We start from the raw sequence: 21,110 nt of genomic DNA on the forward strand, positions 1-21,110 counted from the left end.
AGATTTTGACCATCCAAGTGACATTTTTGAGGAGTTTTCTGGGCTCTCCAAAGAGGCACCATGTCACTTTTGGCTTGTTAGGCCTGTGTCTGAGGCAGTGCACACGTAACACCTGCAACATTAGCTGTGGAGGAATAATAAATATTAGACACTTGTGAGGCTCCTGAGTTCATTGCTAAGATCATCGGCCCCCTAGTGGCCCGTTATTGATTTTGTTGCTCACTCAGTTGATTACTCTCCTGGGAAGTCCCTGGACCCTTTGCAGAAAAGTCTGGGACTTTCCAACTCAACCCAAGACATTTTGCTCGTTGGATGAGAATGAGGGTTAATATCATCCGGTTACTATTAACCCTGGTTCACAGAGAATGACAGTGAGGTGGTTAGGGGGAGCTCAGGGGTTATGGTTGGGGGTACAACTGTTCTTTAGTACTGGTAACATAATGGTCTAGAAAACCCAACTGAGGCTCAGGGGCTTATTACACTAGGTTCTCTTTAGTTTTCATAGGGAAAAGATGATGGTTAGAGTCTTGGAGTTAAGTAGCTTGTTTATCTTTTGAAGGATGAAAGGATGAGGTTCGGGTCATGGTTAAGGATTGGGGGTATAACCAGTTGGGTTTGAGGTTTGAATTAGGATTCTAGTTCTGGGATTTGGGTAAAAAACTTTTCCTCCCCAAAACTCGGTTTTGGACTATCACATCCCCTCGCTCACAATCTTATTACCAAGTTCATCCCTCAAGAAAACATTCAGAATCCAACCGAGTTGGAGAAAGGTTTTTTTCTGGACACTTTCCGCACATCTACAGGAGAAATCTCTCAAGACCTACAGCTCCCTCAATTTCTGGGTGCCAAACCTGGAGGTGACTTGGAGCTGGCATTAGCTGGAGATGTCGGAGTTGGTCTCTTCTGAAGAGGAAGCCCCAAAGATCTCCAGAGGGAGCTCCTCAACTCGGAGCCAGCTCTACTCAAAGGCTACATTAGCAACCTGAACTTCAATCTGTCCCCAGAACTGGGGTTCTCTGTGATGTTCCTCCTCTGCTGGTAAAGACCAAGTGTGGCTTCACCGGGAACACCTCGCGCTTAGCTCTCCGCATAGGGCATGAAAGCAGAGTTGGCGGAGAAAGGCAGAGACGGCACTGAGCGACGCGCTCCTACACTCGGTGAGTTCAGGGTGTTTCCTCTGAGAAGGGACACCCCAAAGGGGGGATTTATGTCTGAGTTTAGAAAGCTTTCCGTTGGAAATTGGACTAGAGATGAGACAATTATATCCCCGTAGGAAAAAATTCAGCAATTCCCATCTAAGTTCTAATAGACGCTGCTGCTCACCCCTCCTCTCTCAATGTCCCAAAGACTTGTCATCCAGCCCCCTACCCTAATAAATCCCACAGCTCCCTTGGTCTCCCGCACAGTCTGGTGGTTCCCTTCAATTCCCATTTGCTGCTCCTTGCTAGTTCAGTCTCTGCCACTGGCCGGCAACCCCTCATTCCTGGCCCAAATCTAGGTTCACCCCAGTCCTGTCGGTGCCCCTCACTCCAGACCCCTAACAGCCCAGCCTTACACCCCAGCTCTGCCAGTGCCCCAATTCCCTACCTGCAGCTGCCTCCCAGACCAGCTCTGTCCCCCGCTCTGTTGATGACCAGCATTCTCACCCCACCCATCCCTGGGTTCCCCCAGCCCTGCTAGTGCCCCTCAGTCCCCAACCGCAGCCTCTGCCAGCCCAGCCCTGGGTCATCCAGCCTTGCCAATGCTCCTTACCCCCAACCTGTAGCCCCGCTAGCCCAGCACTGGGCCACACTCAGTCCTGCCAGTGCCCCTCACTGCCAACTTGAGCCCCTGCTAGCCCAGCCCTGTGCTCCCCCAGCCCTGCTAGTGACCATCACTCCTGACCCACAGCTCCTGCCAGCCCAGCCCTGGGTTATCCAGCCTTGCCAATGCCCCTCACCCCCAACCCGTAGCCCCTGCTAGCCCAGCACTGGGCCCCACTCAGTCCTGCCAGTGCCCCTCACTGCCAACTTGAGCCCCTGCTAGCCCAGCCCTGTGCTCCCCCAGCTCTGCTAGTGACCCTCACTCCTAACCTACAACCCCTGCCAGCCCAGCCCTCCCAACCCAATATGCCCCTCACTCCAATATGCAGCCTATACCAGACCGGCCCTCTTGGTGCCCACCACTCGCAAACCACATACCCTGCTAGCCCAGCCCTGCATTCTTGACCCAAAGTTCCCGCTAGCAGTGCCAGGTTCCCACAGTGCCCCTCACTCCTCCACCACAGCCCCCCAGCCCTGCCTTGGGCTCCCTGCAGGTCTGCCAGTGCCCCTCAGTCTCAAGTTATATCCCCTGCTAGCTCAGTTCTGGGCTCCCCCCAGGTCTCTGCTGGTGCCCCCACTCTTGAGTCCTTGAGACCCTGGACCGCTTTCGACCCTGGTTTCCCAGATGCCGGGTGGGGTGTGAGGGAAGCAGCTCTGTCCCCCAATATCTGCCTCGGGGGATGCAGCCTGCCCTGGGTTACACCCAGGCTGTGCATGGGGAGCCGTGCACTGCACCCTGCCCCTCTACTACATCTGCACAAGGGGATGTACCCCTCTGCTCTTCAGAGCTCAGGTGAGACCTCAGCCCACCTGGATCCTAGCCCCAACTCTCCCTCAACCACTAGCCCTCACTCTCCTCCCAGGGCTGGGAAGAGAACCCAGGAGCCCTTAATGATGCTCGCTGTGGTAGGAGAAATCCCCCCGCACGCACGTGACAAGCCAAGAATTCACTGACCAAATGACCAGCCATGGTGGGTTGCAGCCAGGCACTCTGGGCTGGGGGGTCTATCCGGGAGCCCAGCGCTGCTCCGTGTCTGCCGTGTTGTTCCTCTGAGGGATCTGTGCCTCTGAGACAGCCCCTCTCCTTCCCATAAATGAAAGTCAAGATAATTGTCAACCGAGAAGATTGGAGGATGCCCAGTGGGGGCAAACAGGGCTTGGGCTGGTTAGAAGGTGTGAAATTCCCACAGCTGGGCAACGGGCGAGAGGAAACCCAGGGTGAAAAAATAACTGAGGTGCGACTTTCACTGGTGCCAACTTCCTCTTTTTAGCCATGTTGATTGTTGTTTATTTGTTGGCTGCTTCTCCCCAGAGAGATGGGCATGAAAGCTGCAGAGCTCAGAGATATTTGACGTACCCTAGTGGGGGAGGGGTGGGATTCACAGGTTTGAAAGAGACCTCGGGAATCATCACGTCCAACCCGCTGCCCAAAGCAGGACCAACCCCAACTCCATCATCCCAGTTAGGGCTTGGTCAAGCCGGGACTTCAACACCTCTAGGGATGGAGATTCCACCCCTTTTCTAGGGAACCCAGCTAGGTGCTTCCGCATCCTCCTAGTGAGACAGCCAGATGGACAGACAGATAGACAGACAGATCAATCTTCAATGTACAGTTGAAGAGTAATCTTATACTCTATTTTCTTTCTACCATCAGGAAACACAGCCCCATCTGTCTTCTCCCTGGCTTCCTGCTGCACCAGCACAAGCAGCGCTTGCCGAGATAGACACCTTGTCTGTCTTGTGACCGGCTATTCACCATCATCAGTGAGAATCCGGTGGAATTCTGGCAGAGTGACCGAGGGGGTGCGGGACTTCCCAGAGATGATGGCCAGGAATGGGCTTTACACCCAGATCAGTCAGCTCACCATCCCTGCTGGTGACTGGAGGGGTGACACCTACCAGTGCGATGCGACACACGATGCGACAAGGCGAACACTGTCCAAGACGTTCCCAGAGGAATGTAAGACGGGCGATGGGGGGTAGTTGGGACAGCCAGGCAGAGATTTTGAAATTTCATAGGCACCTGAGACCAATTAAAGCGAATCTACACCCCTGCGGGAGTCTTGGGGGGGAATGTCACACTGGAATACTGGCCAAGCATTGGCCAACTTTTGAAACACAAGGCACGCCCTCCATACTCGCCCCTCCTTGCGTCCCTCCTAATAGATCGAACAATATGGGAACACTTAAGGTAGAATGCACGTATGGGCAGAGCACTGTCTTCCACTGATGGGGTGGTTTTCCTGTTTGGCTTCAAGATTTAGGTGACTGATTCCCTTGGGAATATGGGCTGTCTCTACACTGGCATGAATTTCCGGAAATGCTTAAAACGGAATACTATTCCGTTTTCAGCTTTTCCGGAAAAGGAGCGTCTGCATTGGCAGGCTGCTTTTCCAGAAAAGCCCTTTTTTCCGGAAAAGCGTCTGTGGCCAATGTAGACGCGCTTTTCCGGAAAAAAGCCCCGATCACCATTTTCGCGATCGGGGCTTTTTTCTGGAAAAGACTACTGGGCTGTCTACACTGGCCCTTTTCTGGAACAGTGTTCCGGAATAAGGACTTATGCCCGAGCGGGAGCAGAATAGTTTTTCCGGAATAGCGGCTGATTTTGTACAGTAGAGCATTGTTGCTTTTCCGGAAATTCAAGGGCCAGTGTAGACAGCTCACAGCTTATTCCGGAAAAGCGGCTGATTTTCCGGAATAAGTGGCCCAGTGTAGACACAGCCCTGGTGTCCAAATCCCTTTGGCACAGCGCTGGGATGACATATCCACAAACCTTCATGTTGTCCCTCGTGTCTTGGAGAAAACTTTGGCTCATTGCCTTACTCCTTAATCCTAACCCTAACCCAAACTGCTTATGGAGATACATCAGCCGATGTAGTCCAAAGCTCAGCCTTGTTCAAACAAAAGGACTCAAAGCAAAACCAGGGTAACTCAGAGCACAGGGTCCCTGCCCCCATGTACCTCTCCAGCATTTAGTCAGCTGCCTGATTAATAACCTCACTAGCTCAGCTTTCCTGGCTGTATGCCATGCCTACTGACTGGTCCTCATGCAGAGATGTTTCCCTCAGGTGCTTTCCTCAACAAGGAGCCAGAGGCCTTCCCTTCCCTGACCAGTCCCATGGAACTATCCTGCCAATGATACCTGTCATCCAGGTCCCACAGCAGCAAATCTAGGCATTCTGGGGTCAGGATTCCAGCTGCTGTAAATCAACTGATCTCTACTGAAGTCAGTGATGTTTCATTCATACCCAGACACAGTTAGCCCTTTCCCAGGATTTCACCTGCTGCCATGTCATGCTATGAAACACCACAGTCCCTCTTATCCAGGGGACACTTCTTGAGGAGAAGAAGTTCAAAGAAACACAGCTCAACTTCCAGCTTTGTCCCTGTTGTTTACCAGGGAGAACACACCTAAGGCAGCAGATGCACAAACAACCCAGGAAGGCATTTGACATTTGTGTAAAATATGTATGGCCCTGTTCCCATTTGCTTTAACACCTCATATATGTCTGTGAAAAATCTCAGCCCTAAAGTATTGAATGTAACCATACCTCAAAGAGGGGAGAGTTTCGCTAGAGGTGGGTTGACCGCAGTGTCATCACTCTCTCTGGAAGGGGACTGGTGATCAATAGAGAGTGACCCTGAACTGTCTTGTTTCCTCTTTCTACTCTCAGCATGCGGTCCGATGATGCCACCCCAGGTTCGCCTCCTGGTCCCCCCCTGTGAGGATAGCTCCACAGGGAGCCAGCTGGAGCTGATTTGCCTTCTCCTCAGCTTCCGACCCAACAAAGCCAATGTGAAATGGCTGGTGAACAATAACACGATGAATCTCCCCACCACTGCCTTCTCTTCTTCGTTGGGTGCAGACGGCACCTACATAGGACAGAGCCACTTAAAGGTCACCAAGGAAAGCTGGGAGAAAGGGGAAGAATTCACCTGCCAAGTCACCCACCCAGCTGGGGGATTAAACCCCTTCGTGCAAAATACCAGCAAGTGCTTGGGTGAGGGTCTCCAGGAGTGCAGGGTGGGGAGTGGGTGAGGAGAGAATCCAGCTCTGCCTAAGCGTTGGTTGGGTTGCACCTATGGTTAAAGAACACATGGGGATATGGTGGGGGAGATTGGTACTGTAGGGCTACGTCTACACTGGCATGATTTTCCGAAAATGCTTTTAATGGAAAAGTTTTCCGTTAAAAGCATTTTCGGAAAAGCATGTCTAGATTGGCAGGATGCTTTTCCGCAAAAGCATTTTTTACGGAAAAGCGTCCGTGGCCAATCTAGATGCGGTTTTGCGCAAAAAGGCCCCGATCGCCATTTTCGCGATTGGGGCTTTTTTGCGGAAAACACTACTGTGCTGTCTACACTGGCTCTTTTGCCCAAAAGTCTTTCAGAAAAAGACTTTTGCCCGAACGGGAGCAGCATAGTATTTCCGCAAGAACACTGACGATCTTACATGCGATCGTCAGTGTTCTTGTGGAAATTCAAGCGGCCAGTGTAGACAGCTGGCAAGTTTTTCCGGAAAATCATCTGATTTTCCGGAAAAACTTGCCACTCTAGACACAGCCTAGATGGTTGGAAAGACAAAGAGATAGATGCTGTCAATGTGGTCGAAGGAGGTCTATAGATGGATAGATGATGAGAGGGCTGCTGGAAGAAGCTTGTTGGTCCACCTTTGAGCTCGACATTGGACTAGACCTGCTGAAATCTCTTCTAACCTTCATTTATGAGCTGTGGTGGCTATTTCTTTTCATTGCCTCCCAGATGTTGATAGAACAACCTGTTGCGGTGCCTTGGATTCATTATTAGGGGATGGGCACCTGATAGAACCAACCCAGGAGACTCTTCTCCTGGTCTTTCCGTGTGTTTAATGTGGCTGGCTGGGATGAACATTGGCACATCTTTCAGTGTTTGGGAAGAAACAGTTTAGTTTGTGCTCATTTGCTTGTTTTTTAATGGAGGGTTGATGTCGCTCAATTGACTGCTCTCCAGGCTCAGAGAGGGGTTCAGGGTCTTTTAATGCCATCTCACATTATTGATACTGGTATCTTTGGATTTCTCAGCCTGCCCCAAAAGCGCACTTCAACCAAGCATCTACCTGGCCAAACCCTCCTATGAAGACGTGATCAAGAATTCTGGTCACGTGACCTGTCTAGTTTTGGGTTACAACTTAGCAGCCACCACAATCACCTGGCAAGTGGAGGGGAAAGTCAGCTCTGAGGGGAAAACAGAACCCCCCAAGAAGAACAACAATGGGACCACCAGCCTGGTCAGCTCCCACCCAGTGTCGCGGGCACAGTGGGGAGAAGGTACCAGATTTACCTGCAAAGTGAGCACGCTCTGTTCTGGAGAACTCACCCAGGAGATAACCATGGTCAATAAAGGTGAGGATCCTCAGCATCCCAAAGGGAAAGACAAACTATCGTTATTGTCAATTGGTGGCCATCTGCATAACGGTAAAACCCACCTGAGGGTGAGGAGCATATTGATGCTCTGGAAGGAGATTGAGATGGTGTCCACACTTTGGGAAGGGGGCTGGTCTTGATGACCTCCTGAGGTCTTTTCCAGCTCTATGATTCTATGATTCTTATCTTGGATGTGCACCCCAGCCTTATTCTTGCCTTTCCCCTCTTCCTTTTTGTATAGACATGGATAAAAAGGAGCCTTCCGTCACCATCTCAAAAGCCTACCATGAAAACCTCTCGGGGGCCAAAGAGTCTTTGACGCTCATCTGCGAAGCTAGCGGCTTTTATCCCGAAGACATCAGCATCTCCTGGTTGAAGGATAACTCCCCGGAACTCACGGCCAGTTACAACAATGTCCCTGTGGCAGGAAGTGGCACCTTCTCGGCCTACAGCATCCTGAAGGTCAATCGAAGTGAAGAGGCAGAAAACTGCACCTGCGTGGTGCATCACCCGGCTTTGGAGGAGCCCAAGAGTGTGATGGAAAAAGTGTCCTTCAGTAAGTGCATTCCCAGAGGCAGGGGTTAATTTGGGGAATTCTGCATGTTTTGTTGTCTCATCCAGTCAATGGCATGAGCAAGTGCTTGAGTCCATAAGTGCTCTGGACTCGGGGGTGGGGGGTGGCCTCACTGACGGATTTCTATCTCCATTATGAAGCCATCTTTGGTGAAACCAAGGAGTGCAAGAGTCATTGAAACCTGAGTTATGTAGGGTTATTACAGGAAAATTCCCTGCTCCCCAAGGGCATTATCCAGTCAGAAATATCCAAATCAATGGGGATCTCAACTTACCTATTAAGGAGATCTTACCACAGCCAGCAGGACCCCATCACCACTAAAGGAAGTGTGGGAAAACTTTTCTCAATGCCAATGCCAGAGAGAATTTCAAGGATAGAGCAGCATGGCATCTTGTTGGGCTGTGATTTGGCCATGACCTTGGGTGGACACTCTTGCTCTTGGAGAAATGTCATGGCTGCCCTGGGTTTACTGGAACATTACTTTCCCTCTGAGTCATTATTCCTTTCTGGGAATGGGTTGCTTCACAAGGAGACAGAGATTTCTGCAGAGGGAGGTTCACAATTATGGCCTTGTGGTCCATTTGAGTCTGGCACCTTGATAGGTTCCTTCGCGGATCTCAAGCTGCTGAAGGCAGTGAATTTCAATTTATCCTAAAGAAGAAGCTGATCTGGTATAGAGTTGAGTCCCAACGGGATTCAGAAACTGACCAATACAGGTTCATCCATTGCCCCATCATGGAATCTGGGGGTACGTCTAGACTACAGGGTTTTGTTGACAGAAGTTTTGTCGACAGATATTGTTGACAAAACTTCGGTCGACAAAGAGCGTCTAGACTACATCCAGTTCTGTTGACAAAGCAAGCCGCTTTGTTGACATAACAGTGTGGACGCAAAGGACAGTGTAGATGCAATAATGCCTTCTATCGACAGAACTCTGTCAACAAAAGGCGTTATTCCTTGTAGAATGAGGTTTACATACGTTGACAAAACTGCTGAGTTTTTTCGATGTTATGTCAACATAACTCAAAGGCAGTGTGGATGCAGGTATAGTTTTGTCAACAAAAGTCCACTTTTGTCGACAAAACCCTGTAGACTAGACACACCCTGGGAGTCCAATGAATCTGGTATCTCATCTCCATCAGCAGCCACATTGCTAACGATCTGAATGAGCAATATCAAGCGTGTGCTTCATGCAACATACACTAGAGGAGATTGTCCTTGGAGGCCAGGGTTACAGTTCTTTGGGATTCAAGCTCTCCCATCACCCTTCGGCTTGTAGTGAGAGTTTGGGGGCTCATGCTCTAAGGACCATTGGTGGACAATAAGGGTGAAATGTAAATGGCCTTTTTGCCTGTGCAGGGAGTAGATGCTTAGGGGAGATGTGTTCACTCCAGAGCTTTAGCCATGGCAGGGGTTCTAGTATTAAGAGGAGGACAATCTATATGCTGGGCTTGGCCATTTGCCCTCTGTGCCCCACCTGGCCTCGCTGAGAAATGGGGAGCCACAGTCTGAGCTTGCGATGTCCGTGGATCTCATGAATTTCACTCTGGAAGGCCCCTGAATGGAACAAACAAGGAATCTCTGTCCACTGCCATGTTGCCCACAAGGGGGTATTGTGTCAATAGAGCAGTAGCTGTTCCAATTGGCTTATGAGTTGGCAAAAATCTTATTAACCACTATAGGATCCAGGAATCCAAGCCTCTAGATGGGTAGGACACCCTGACTCAGGTTTTCTGATGCCTTAGAAGAGGAAGATTCTCTCCTTTCCATCTGAGAGCTCCAAACTCTAATTCCCAGCCCACTGACCACAGCCTGTTCCTCAAATCTTCCCCAGGGTTGGAAGGCCTGAGAGAAAGGCCCTCAATTTCCACCGGGTGTCTGATGAGTATTCATTCTGCCCAGCCCTCAACGCTGCCTCCCGCCCCCAACCAGGTAGCAGCGACTGTCATCGACCCCCTCCGAAGGTCTTCCTCCTTCCCCCATCCCTGGAGGATCTCTACATAGCACAGAATGCCACCATCACTTGTGTGGTGAGTGGCATGGAGACCCCCAGTAGCCTGGAGATCTCCTGGAGCAGGAGCAATGGAGGCCCGTTGATGGTGAACTCCAGGGAGCCGGTGCCGCATCCAAATGGCACCTACAGCACAGCCAGTGTCCTGCGGGTGTGCGTGGAGGAGTGGCAGTCAGGGGAGGAGTTCACCTGCACCGTGAAGCACCAAGACATCCCATCGGCCGAGGTCAAGACTATTCACAAAAGTCTCGGTGGGGCACCAGGTCTAATCTGGCCCCCGGATGGTGAATTCTCCCTGGAACCTTGTGACTCTAGGGGTCGTTAGCCCTGATCCAGGTGCAGGTTGGTGGCAGTGGGAGTTAGAAATGTGTTGGTGGGATGACATGGGTGCAGGGCACAAAAAGTCAGAACTCCGGAGTCCTTTGTCCAGCTTTGCCAGGGGAGTGGGATATAGCGAGTAAGATCAGCAAGACTTAGAGCTATGACCCCTAGTTCTAGCCTCTTTTCATGCAATTGATATAGGTCTAGAGGCTACATTGTTTCCATGGCTCTGCAGGGCTGGGGCAGGGGAAAGTGTAATGGGATAGGGGAGGATAATGAGGGTAGGGGAGGCAGGCAGGATTCTTGGGTCCCTTTCCCACCACTAACTGGTGTTTCCTTGTGGCAGAGGTCTCTCTCCGGGCCCCTTCTGTCTACGTCTCCCCTCCTCATGCGGAGGAGCTGGCTCTCCAGGAATGGGCCACCATCACCTGCCTGGCCTCCGGCTTCCGACCCAGAGATATCTTGGTGACATGGACCCGGAAGGACCGGCCCCTTCCGCAAGAAGCCTACATCAATATCGGCCCCACGCGGGAAGCTGGGGAGGAGGAGAGCTACTTCATCTACAGCAAGCTCAGAATCCAGGCCTCTGAGTGGCAGAAGGGGGACACCTACTCCTGCATGGTGGGGCATGAAGGCCTGCCCACTATTTGATCTGAGGAAGTGGGTCTGGCCCACGAAAGCTCATCATCTAATAAACCATCTTGTTAGTCTTTAAAGTGCTACATTGTCCTGCATTTTGCCCATGACCTTCACCCAACAGAGCGTGGACAAGGCCTCCGGAAAACCCACCGCCGTCAATGTCTCCGTGGTCTTGTCCGACACCGATGTCACTTGCCACAATTAAAAAAATGAACACATGTGAAAAGGACAAATCAAATCCTTTGGTATATATGGTTGTGACAATTTTCTTCCACTATTTGATCTGAGGAAGTGGGTTTGGCCCACGAAAGCTCATCACCTATTAAACCATCTTGTTAGTCTTTAAAGTGCTACATAGTCCTGTTTTTTGTTTCAGCTACACCAGACTAACATGGCTACATTTCTATCACTTGTAAAAACTCACTCAAATGAGGGTTTCATTGGTGTCTATAAATACGTGCATGGAAAAAACATATCAGGCACTTAAAGACTCTGAATGTGTAGAGAAGGGCTTAAGGGAAGCCAATGGCAGATGTAACATAGGGTATGTCTAGACTACAGGGTTTTGTCGACAGAAGTTTTGTCAACAGATACTGTCAACAAAGCTTCTGTCGACAAAGAGTGTCTAGACTACATCCAGTTCTGTTGACAAAGCAAGCCGCTTTGTCGACATAACAGTGTGGACGCAAAGGACAGTGTAGATGCAATAATGCCTTCTATTGACAGAACTCTGTCGACAAAAGGCGTTATTCCTCGTAGAATGAGGTTTACATACGTCGACAAAACTGCTGAGTTTTGTCGACATTATGTCGACATAACTCAAAGGCAGTGTGGACGCAGGTATAGTTTTGTCGACAAAAGTCCACTTTTGTTGACAAAACCCTGTAGTCTAGACACACCCATAATGACGAAACATATACCATCTTCATTCAGGGTGGATCCGGGTTGTGCTGACTCTACAGATACAGTCCACCCAACTTGACTTTTCCTGGGGGGCCAAACCATGATGTGGCCCAATGGCCAGGGTCTAAGAACTCACCCTTAGAGTCATGGCAGTGTGACCTAATGATCTAAAACCAGATGGTTGCCCACAAGCACAGGGTAGTGAGGTCTGGTAGACAGCATCAATGTCTTAGCCGTCAGGTGCAGGATCGTGTGTTGTAGGGACTACAGGCATGAGTGCAGGGCAGCATGGCCTAGTGGACAGAGTCAATAAAGTAGCCCTTCAGTCTAGGGTCAACAGAGATCAGTGTCAACAGAGGTGCAGGACAGTGTGGAATAATGGCCATGTCTGGGCCTGTTACCAGAGGGGGTGAAGGCTGGGGCACAGAGACCTTGGCCCACCTGACTCCCCTAGGTTCTGACCTCGGATGCTTGAGGGGCGGAGTGGGTTGACATTGGGTCAGCAAGGAATCGAACACACTGACTTCACAAGGGTGGGAGATACCACTCACTTCCTCTCTAGGGGCCACATCCTACTGGCCTTCCTGGGGCTGTTGTCCATGTGATGTTGGTTTGTCTGGGCTCCCTGATGTGGGTAACTGACTCCAGGTGCTCAGGTGTAGGCAGCAGGTCTCTGGCCACTATTGTGGGATCTTCAAGCTCTTTCCCAGGCAGCTTTCCTGCTGCAGAGAAGACACATAGGCAGGCTCAGCAAAATCTGGGCTCCTAACAAATGGTACCCCATGCGCAATGAATTGGGAGAGGTCTTTACTTTCACCCCATGACACTATAACGGAGGTGGCTCAAGGAGTGGATATTTGTGCCTCCAGTTCACTGCAAAGTCACCACAAGTGAGAAATGAGTCAGGGGCCATCATTTCTGTTTCCAGCGTCCTGTCGATATGGGCCCCTGATGTCTGGAAGGGGTCGTCCCCTTCCAAAAGTGCTTTTGCAGAAAAGCGTCCTGCCAATCTAGACGCTCTTTTCCAAAAATGCTTTTAACGGAAAACTTTTCCGTTAAAAGCATTTCTGGAAATCATGCCAGTGTAGACGTAGCCATCATGTGTCTGAACTGAAGGTCGGCTATTCCGGGATTATAGCTTGTTTTCAAGTTCTCTCCTGAAATAGGTTGAAAGAGGTTGAGGTTACACTATGGGATGAAGATGACTTTCTGGCTTTCCGGGGGGTTTTGCATTTGGGTGGTAGCAAAGCTGAGACCTTGGGGAGTTTTAATACAGTAGCCTTTGGTGGCATAGTGATTTAAGCTTTCTTGCCTGCTCCCACCTTCTGCACTCAAAGTGCCCGTGCAGGGAACAAACTTAAAAGGGGCAACTTGGAGTGTGGTTAATGGTGTCACCATAATTTTGCCCCCTTCTTGTAGAGCTCATGGAAGGACAGGTCATTGTATATCAGGGATCTAGGATTCAGATGAGAGATGAGGTAGGTCCACAGCCTACATAGGACACAGGACAGAAAGTTCCTTTCCAGCCCCTGTGCAGGGATCTCTAGGTAGAATTCAGAGATCACTGGGAGGTTTTCTCTGCTCTAGGCGATGCAGGAAGTGAGACCAGATAGTTATCCTGGTCCCTGATCCCCTAGTCATAGAGGAATATCCTGGTTTGGAGCTGGAAAGTCTAACCCCATCTATGTTGGGCAAAGGCCAATATTGCCCAAAGGTGGGAATGGGACACCAATCCTAGCTTTTCTAGGAACAGATTGGAATAGGGACCAAGGGGGGAAGACCCTTAAAAGTTGTTTTCATTGGATGGCCTCATTAGGATGTGAGCTATAGTCACACATAGATCTCTCCTCTGTGCTTGGCATCCCAGTTGCACTAGGAGCTGTGCACACATAACATCTGGTCTATGAACAGATGAGCTTCAAGTCCAAAGAGACACAGGGTGTTGAGGGAAACTGAGGCACAGAGAGAGGAAGAGAATTCTATGAGGTCCTACAATGTCAGAGACAGAGGGCACAGACAGACCCAGGACCCCCAAGTCCCATTCTAGTGCCCTGTTCATAGGACCATGCTGCCTCTGGCATATTAAAAATCAGGGGAGGTCTTGGAAGGGCTTTGTGGGCAAATTCCACAGGGCCCCAAAATAGGAGTTAAGGGACTGGCCTCTCTAATTGCCCTGTTTATCCCTTCCCCAGTGCCTCTCTGCCTGGTGGAGGACCAAGGGGTCTGTGCTGAAGGAGGAGAGGGGGAATCGGATCCTCTCTGGACTCCTGTAACCTTCATCGCTCTGTTCCTGCTCAGCCTGGTGTACAGCACCGGCGTCACGCTGCTTAAGGTGAGAGCCTCTTGGCACTACATGGCTTACAGCAATCTCCGGTGCTCAGTCACTGGACCTGGGTCCCAAAGCAGGCAGTTGAGACCATGCGGGCTCCACAGAGAATGCTCGTGTGGTGCCCAGTGAGCAGTGTCCTCTCCGCTAGGAGGTTTTCCAAGTCTGGAGTCTCCACAAGTCTGGTTCCACCTCAGTGGAGAAGTGCTGGTGGAGGGCAGGCCTGGCTGGGCGAGACTCTATGGTCCCGGCCAAGCAGCTGGTCCCATGGTCCATTCTGGCCTTGCTCTCTCAGGGTGGGATGCTGCCCATGACCCCAACAGCAGCACCAGCTGAACCCCTCTGGTCTCTGTATCTTCAGGTGCGATGAGTGCCCAGCTCTGGACTCCTCCTTCCACTTCATGGTCTCCGGCCATTTTAAGCCCTGCTCACCTCCGGCCTTGTATGAGCCCCCCTGGAAGAGCCAAGCCCCACGGCAGCACTGAGGCTGGAGAACGGCCCGTGGAATGGCGTGAGCCCCGCCTGTCCCCAAGCAGGGAGGGTAGAGAACTTCCCTGGGCATCCCCAGGGCGCAGCCGTGTTGGAAGTGGTACCCAGCCCCATATCCCTCTGTCAGTCCCAGCCGGGATTGGATTTGCTTGTGCGTGGGGGTGTGTAGGTGGACAGTGCACGGAACGCTAATCCCAGTGGACTCAGGGGAGGGAAAAGCTTCTCTCACCCCATCTGACGTTCAACATGCAACATAGACAGGAATCGAGTGTTGGAGCCAAAATAAAATGAGTTTACAATTCTGAGCTGCGTCTCAGCATGGCCTTCCGTGGGTGTCTGGTTCTGGCTGTTATCCGCCCACACATACAACCCTCTCTCCTTCCCTCCCTCCTGTCTCATACCATCTGTCCATCTCTATACATGCCCATAAAAGCCTCTCCACTTTTCTTTCTTTCTTTCTTTCTTTCTTTCTTTCTTTCTTTCTTTCTTTCTTTCTTTCTTTCTTTCTTTCTTTCTTTCTTTCTTTCTTTCTTTCCAAACCTTGCAGGGCTGAGGGATGAAGATCCAGATTTCTGGGTTTGTCGCTAGGCCCCCTGTCTCCCATTCGTAGGCAGGGGAGCACCCTAAAACTACTGACCGTACCTGGAGGTGCCCCCTACCAACATAATGCAGATTTACCTGTAAAATGAGCACGCTCTGTTCTGGGGAACTCACCCAAGAGGTAACCACGGTCAATAAAGGTGAGGAGCCTTTTCATGGCAAAGGGAAAGGCAAACTCCAGTCATTGTCCATTGGCGCACATCTGCGTAACAGTAAAACCCACTTGAGGGTGAGGAGCGTATTGATGCTCCGGAAGGAGACTGAGATGGTGTTCATTACAATGAAGAAGTCAATAACCATTTTGAAGGAGGAACAGAGAAATAACATCAGAATGCTGAAAAAGGTGAAGACTTGCACCTTTGGTTGGATTTTGGGATGAAGATCCGTGTCCTTCAAGTTTCCCAGAAAATGATGCTTAGTGGTTGGGTTGGTGTGATGTAGCTTCACCCCTTCCCTGAATTTTTCCTCTCCCTAATCACTTTACAGAGTGTTAGTGGTTTATCTGACTCCTTAAGTTACAGTGGGGGAGGTCTAGGTTGGATATTAGGAAAAACTATTTCACTAGGAGAGTGGTGATGCACTGAGATGGGTTCCTTAGGGAAGGCGGGGGCAGGGGGAATCTCCAGCCATAGAGGTTTTTAAGTCTTAACTTGACCAAGCCCTGGCTGGGTTGATTTAGCTGGGATTGGTCCTGCTTTGGGCAGGGGACTGGACTTTATGACCTCCTGACATCTCTTCCAGCCCTATAATTCTATTTTCTATGATGCTTAACTTGGATGTGCACCGAAGCCATATTTTTGCCTTTCCCCTCTTCCTTTTCATGAAAACATGGCTAAAAAGGAGCCTTCCCTCACCATCTCAAAAACTTAACACAAAAACATCTCAGAGAACAAAGTACCCTTGACTCTTATCTGTGAAGCTAGTGGCTTTTACCCAGAAGACATCAGCATGTCCTGGTTGAAGGACAATTCCCCAGAACTCACGGCCAGTTACAACAATGGCCCCATGGCAGGAAGTGGTGCCTTCTTGGCCTACAACATCCTGAAAGTCAATCAAATCGAAAGAACAGAAGACTTCACCTGCACGGTGCATCACCCAGCCTTGGAGAAGCCCAAGAGAGTGGTGGAAAAGGTGTCCTTCAGTAAGTGGATTCTCAGAGGCAGGGGTTAATTTAGGGATGTTTCCATGCTTTGTTGTCTCATTCAGTCAATGGCATGAGCAAGTGCTTGAGTCCAAAAGAGTCCTGGGTTGCGGGGGGAAGGTGGCCTCACTGAAGGATTTCTACATCCATTATGAATCCATCTTTGGTGAAAACAAGGAATGCAAGATTCATTGAAACCTGAGTTATGTGGGGTTATCTGCTCCGTAAGGGCATTATCCAGTCAGAAATGTCCAAAGCAGTGGGGATCTCAACTTATTCCTTGAGGAGATCTTACCACAGCCTTCAGCACCCTATCACCACTAAAGGAAGTGCGGGAAAACTGACTTCAATGCCAGAATGAATTTCAGGAAGCAGCAGGCAATCTCCTTGGACTGAGATTTGGCCATGACCTAAGTGGATGTGCTTGCTCTTGGAGAAATGTCACGGCAGAACTTGGGTTGACTGAAACATTGCTTTCCCTCTGCGTCATAGTTCCTTTCTGGGAATGCTTCTCAATGACAGAAGGATTCCTGTAGAGGGAAGTTCAGAATTTTGGCCTCATGGTCCATCTCATTCTCCCCATTGGAGTCTGGCACTTGGGCAGGTGCCTTCACGGATCTGCAGATGCTAGAGACGGTGAAACCTTAGGTGGTGAATTACAATTTATTCTAAAGGAGAAGCTGATCCGGGGTTGGATTGCATTCCGGTGGGATTGAGAAGCTGACGGATGCAGGGAAGCTAAGGAGAGAAACCCCTCAAATCCATCCTTTGCCCCATCATGGGATCTGGGGGTCCATATGGATTTGGTATCTCATCTCCATCAGCTGCCACATGGCCAATGATCTGAATGAGTGACATCATGCTCATGCTTCATGCAATGTACACTAGAGGAGATTGTTCCTGGAGGCCAGGGTTGCAATTCTATGGGCGATTCTTTGGGTTTCCCTGCTGCAATTTCCAAAGGGATTCAAGGTCTCCCATCCTTCATTGGCTTGTAGTGAGAGTTGGGGGGCTCCTGCCCTAAGGGCCATTGGTGGTCAAGGGGGGTGAAATGTAAGTGGCCCTTTTGCCTGTGCAGAGAGTAGAGGCTTAGGGGAGATGAGTTCCCTTAAGAGCTTTGGGTGTGGCATGGGGTGCAGTGTTAAAAGAAGGATGGTCGAGGTTCTGGGTATGGGCATTTGCCCTCTGAGACCCACCTGCCCTTGCTGAGAAATGGGGAGCACTGCACTGAGTAGGGGATGTCTGTGGAGTCCATGAATTTCACTCTGGAAGGCCCCTGAGTGGAGCAAACAGGCCAGCTCCGTCCACTGCTGTGTTGTCCACAAGGGAGCATTCTTACAGTGGAGCCAGAGCTGTTGCAATGTGCTCATGAGTTGGCAGAGAGCTAACGAACCACTATGGGACCCAGGAATCCAAGCTCCTAGACGGGTAGGACATCCTCAGTCAGTTTTTCTGATGCCCTAGAAGAAGAAGATCTGGGAGCTCCAAATTCTGCTTCCCACCCCAGTGACCTTAGCCCCTTCCCCAAACAACCCCTGGGCCCCAAGAGAGGGTCCACACGAATCTGGGATCTCATCTTCACCAGCAGCCACATGGCCAATGATTTGAACGAGCAGCATCCAGCGTGTGCGTCATGCAACATTCACTAGAGAAGATTGTTCCTGCAGGCCAGGGTTGTGATTCTACTTGGCTTTCAGAAAGGATTCAAGCTCTTCCATCCCCCGTTGGCTTGTAGTGACAGTTGGGGAGCTCATGCCCGAAGGGCCATTGGTGATCCAAAGGGGTGGACTGTACGCAACCCTTTTGCCTGTGCACGGAGTAGAGGCTTAGGGGAAATGAGTTCCCTCCAAAGCTCTGGGTGTGGGATGGGGTCTAATGTTAAGAGGAGGACGGTCTAGGCTCTGGTGATGGGCATTGGCTCGCTGAGTCCCACCTGCCCTCTCTGAGAAACGAGGAGCCACACACTGAGTTGGGGATGTCCGTGGAGTTCACAAATGTCATTCCGGAAGGCCCCTGAGCAGAAGAAAGAGGGAAACTCTGTCCATTGCCGTGTTGTCCACAAGGGGGCATTCTGTAAATAAACCTGCAGCTGTTCCAATTGGCTCATGAGTTGGCAAAGAGCTAACGAACCACTATAGGGCCCAGGAATCCCAGCCCTTAGGTGGGTAGGACATCCTCAGTCAGTTTTTCTGATGCCCTGAAAGAGGAAGGTTCGCTCCTTTCCATCTGGGAGCTCCAAACTCTACTTGCCACCTCAGTGACCTCAGCCCGTTCTCCAAACATCCCCCAGGATTTGAAGCCCTGAGAGAAAGGCTTTCAATTTCCCCCGGGTGCCTGGTGAATATTCACTCTGCCCAGCCCTCAATGTTGCCTCCCACCCCAACCAGGTGGCAGCAACTGTAATAAACCCCCTCCAAAGGTCTTCCTCTTTCTGCCATACTTGGAGGATCTCTACATAGCACAGAATGCCACCATCACTTATGTGGTGAGCGGCATGGAGACCCCCAGCAGCCTGGAGATCTTCTGGAGCAGGACAAATGGAGACCCATTGATGATGGACTCCAGGGAGCTGGTGTAGCATCCAAATGTACAGTGCAGTCAGCATCCTGAGGGTGAATGTAAAGGAATCGTAGACCACTGAGAATTTCACCTGCACTGCAAAGTACCAAGAGATGCCATCGACAGAGGCCAAGACTATCTACAAAAGTCGTGGTAAGCCCTAGAGGGGGAACCAGGTCTAATCTCGTCCCACTGTGGGGGCACTGGGCTGACTCAGAGTGTGGTGAATTCTCCATGGGACTGTGTGACTCTAGGGGGTGCTAGCCCTGATCCAGGCACAGGTCAGAAATGTGTGGGTAGGATGAAATGGTTGCAGGACATAGGGGGTGTGTATAGACTACCTAGTTTTGTCGACAAAAGTGGACTTTTGTCGACAAAACTATACCAGCGTCTACACTACCGCAGAGTTCTGTCGACATAACGTCGACAAAACTCGGCAGTTTTGTCGACGCTGGTATACCTCATTTTACGAGGCGTAACACCTTCTGTCGACAGAACTCTGTCGACAGAAGGTGTTATTGCCTGTAACATTGCGTCCAGACTACGGAGTTCTGTCGACAAAGCAGCTTGCTTTGTCGACCGAACTCAATGTGTCTGGACGCTCTTTGTCGACGGAAGTTTTGTCAACAGTATCTGTCGACAAAACTTCCGTCGACAAAACGCGGTAGTCTAGACGTACCCAGGAAGTCAGGACTCTTGGGTCCTTTTTCTGGCTTTGCAAGGGGAGTGGGACGTAGCTGATTAAATCAGCAAGACTTGGAGCCTTGGCCCCTGATTCCAGCCTCTCTTCATGCGATTAATTTAGGTCTCGGGGGTTAGTAGGGACAGAGCCGTTGCATTATATTCACGGCTCTACAGGGTAGAGGTGGGGCACATGGGATAGAGGCAGGCAGCATGCTTGGGTTCCTTACCCACCATTAACTCTTGTTTTCTTGTGGCAGAGGTCTCTTTCTGGGCCACTTCTGTCTATGTCTCCCCTCCTCATGCACTGGCTCTCCAGGAATGAGCCACCATCACTTGCCTGGTCTTTCACTTTTGGATGAGAGACATCTTGGTCATATAGACCCGGAAGGACCGGCCCATTCCACAGGAAGCCTACACCAACATTAGCCCCATGCGAGAGGCTGGGAAGGAGGAGAGCTACTTCATCTACAGCAAGCTCATAATCCAGGTGTCTGAATGGCAGAAAGGGGACACCTATTTTTGCATGGTGGGGCATGAAAAAGCTTCCCAAGAGCTCCCAAGAGCTTCACCCAACGGAACGTTGACAAAACCTCCAGTAAACCTATCGCCATCAATGTCTTTGTGGTCTTGTCCAACAACGATGTCACTTGCCACTGAGGATCAGAGCCCTATGGGCTACTGAGGGTGTATCGGAGATGGCTCTGGGGGCCTCATGGGGTCTCGCATTCCTTGTACACTGGGGGTAAAACCATGGGAGCTCTGGCGCATGGAGAATGGCTGTTTGTGGAATATGGCTGAATAAAAATGAAACATCCTGGATATTTGGATGAAGGGGTGTCACCCAGCATTGATTGACTCGGTGTCTCCTGTTTTATCCGCCCATCCTTCCCCCCACAATACGTAGGATCCAAACTTCAACCCTTTCTTCTTTGTAGCCATTCTCCTTATGCATTATTTCTCTCCGTTCATTCTTCAACAGTATCCATCCATCATCCGGAGACCCATCCTTTCATCCATCCATCTATTCTCAGACACATTCCCACATCTACCCACCTGCTCATACATCTCCACACACCCTCATCCATCTCTATACTTACCCATATCAGCCTCTCTACTTTTCTTTCTTTCTTTCTTTCTTTCTTTCTTTCTTTCTTTCTTTCTTTCTTTCTTTCTTTCTTTCTTTCTTTCTTTCTTTCTTCATCCATACTATGCAAGGTTGAGGGATGACGCCCCAGATTTCTGGATTTGTCGCTAGGCCCCCTGTTTCCTACTCATGGGTAGGGGAGTACCCTATTGACCCCACCTGGAGGTACCCCCTACCAACATAGTACAGCTTTCCGATGGGTCTCAGGGTCCTTTCAAGTCGGGGTGGGGGCTGAGAAGAAACAGAGCCTGAGTTGTACCTCTATTTATTTATTATTACTCAGTGCAAACAAGGAAAGTCTAAAACACATCACAGAGAAATCCCAGTGAGGAGCTCAATATACAACACAAAGCACAACAGACAGAGCCCTGGCTGCAGCCCTGCTCCAGCGTGGGAGATGGGTTGCTGTGGGGTGGCGGTGGGGAAAAGGGGCAAGGGGAAGCTCTCTTCTACAATGTGCTGGCTCTGAGCCAGGGAGAGAACAAGGGTCTGGCAGGGTTGGGCGGGAAGGGACCAGG

At 50.5% G+C, this 21,110-nt stretch overlaps 1 pseudogene and 2 gene segments (V, D, J or C); 2 read left to right on the forward strand and 1 right to left on the reverse strand.

The window, feature by feature from the left end:
- LOC102458305 (immunoglobulin heavy constant gamma 2-like) overlaps nucleotides 1–21,110 on the reverse strand; it is a 209,142-nt gene that overhangs the window by 10,578 nt on the left and 177,454 nt on the right.
- Nucleotides 1,097–11,144, forward strand: LOC102458064 (Ig heavy chain C region-like). The segment is given in 8 exon segments: nucleotides 1,097–1,157; nucleotides 3,424–3,762; nucleotides 5,477–5,803; nucleotides 6,860–7,180; nucleotides 7,443–7,757; nucleotides 9,708–10,037; nucleotides 10,454–10,742; nucleotides 10,843–11,144. Coding segments are annotated over 8 exon segments (2,091 nt in total).
- Nucleotides 13,123–20,105, forward strand: LOC102457809 (immunoglobulin heavy constant mu-like; annotated as a pseudogene).

Source organism: Pelodiscus sinensis, chromosome 30 (genome assembly GCF_052426305.1).
Source record: "Pelodiscus sinensis isolate ZL-2025 chromosome 30, ASM5242630v1, whole genome shotgun sequence".
In the NCBI taxonomy this organism is placed as follows: domain Eukaryota; kingdom Metazoa; phylum Chordata; order Testudines; family Trionychidae; genus Pelodiscus; species Pelodiscus sinensis.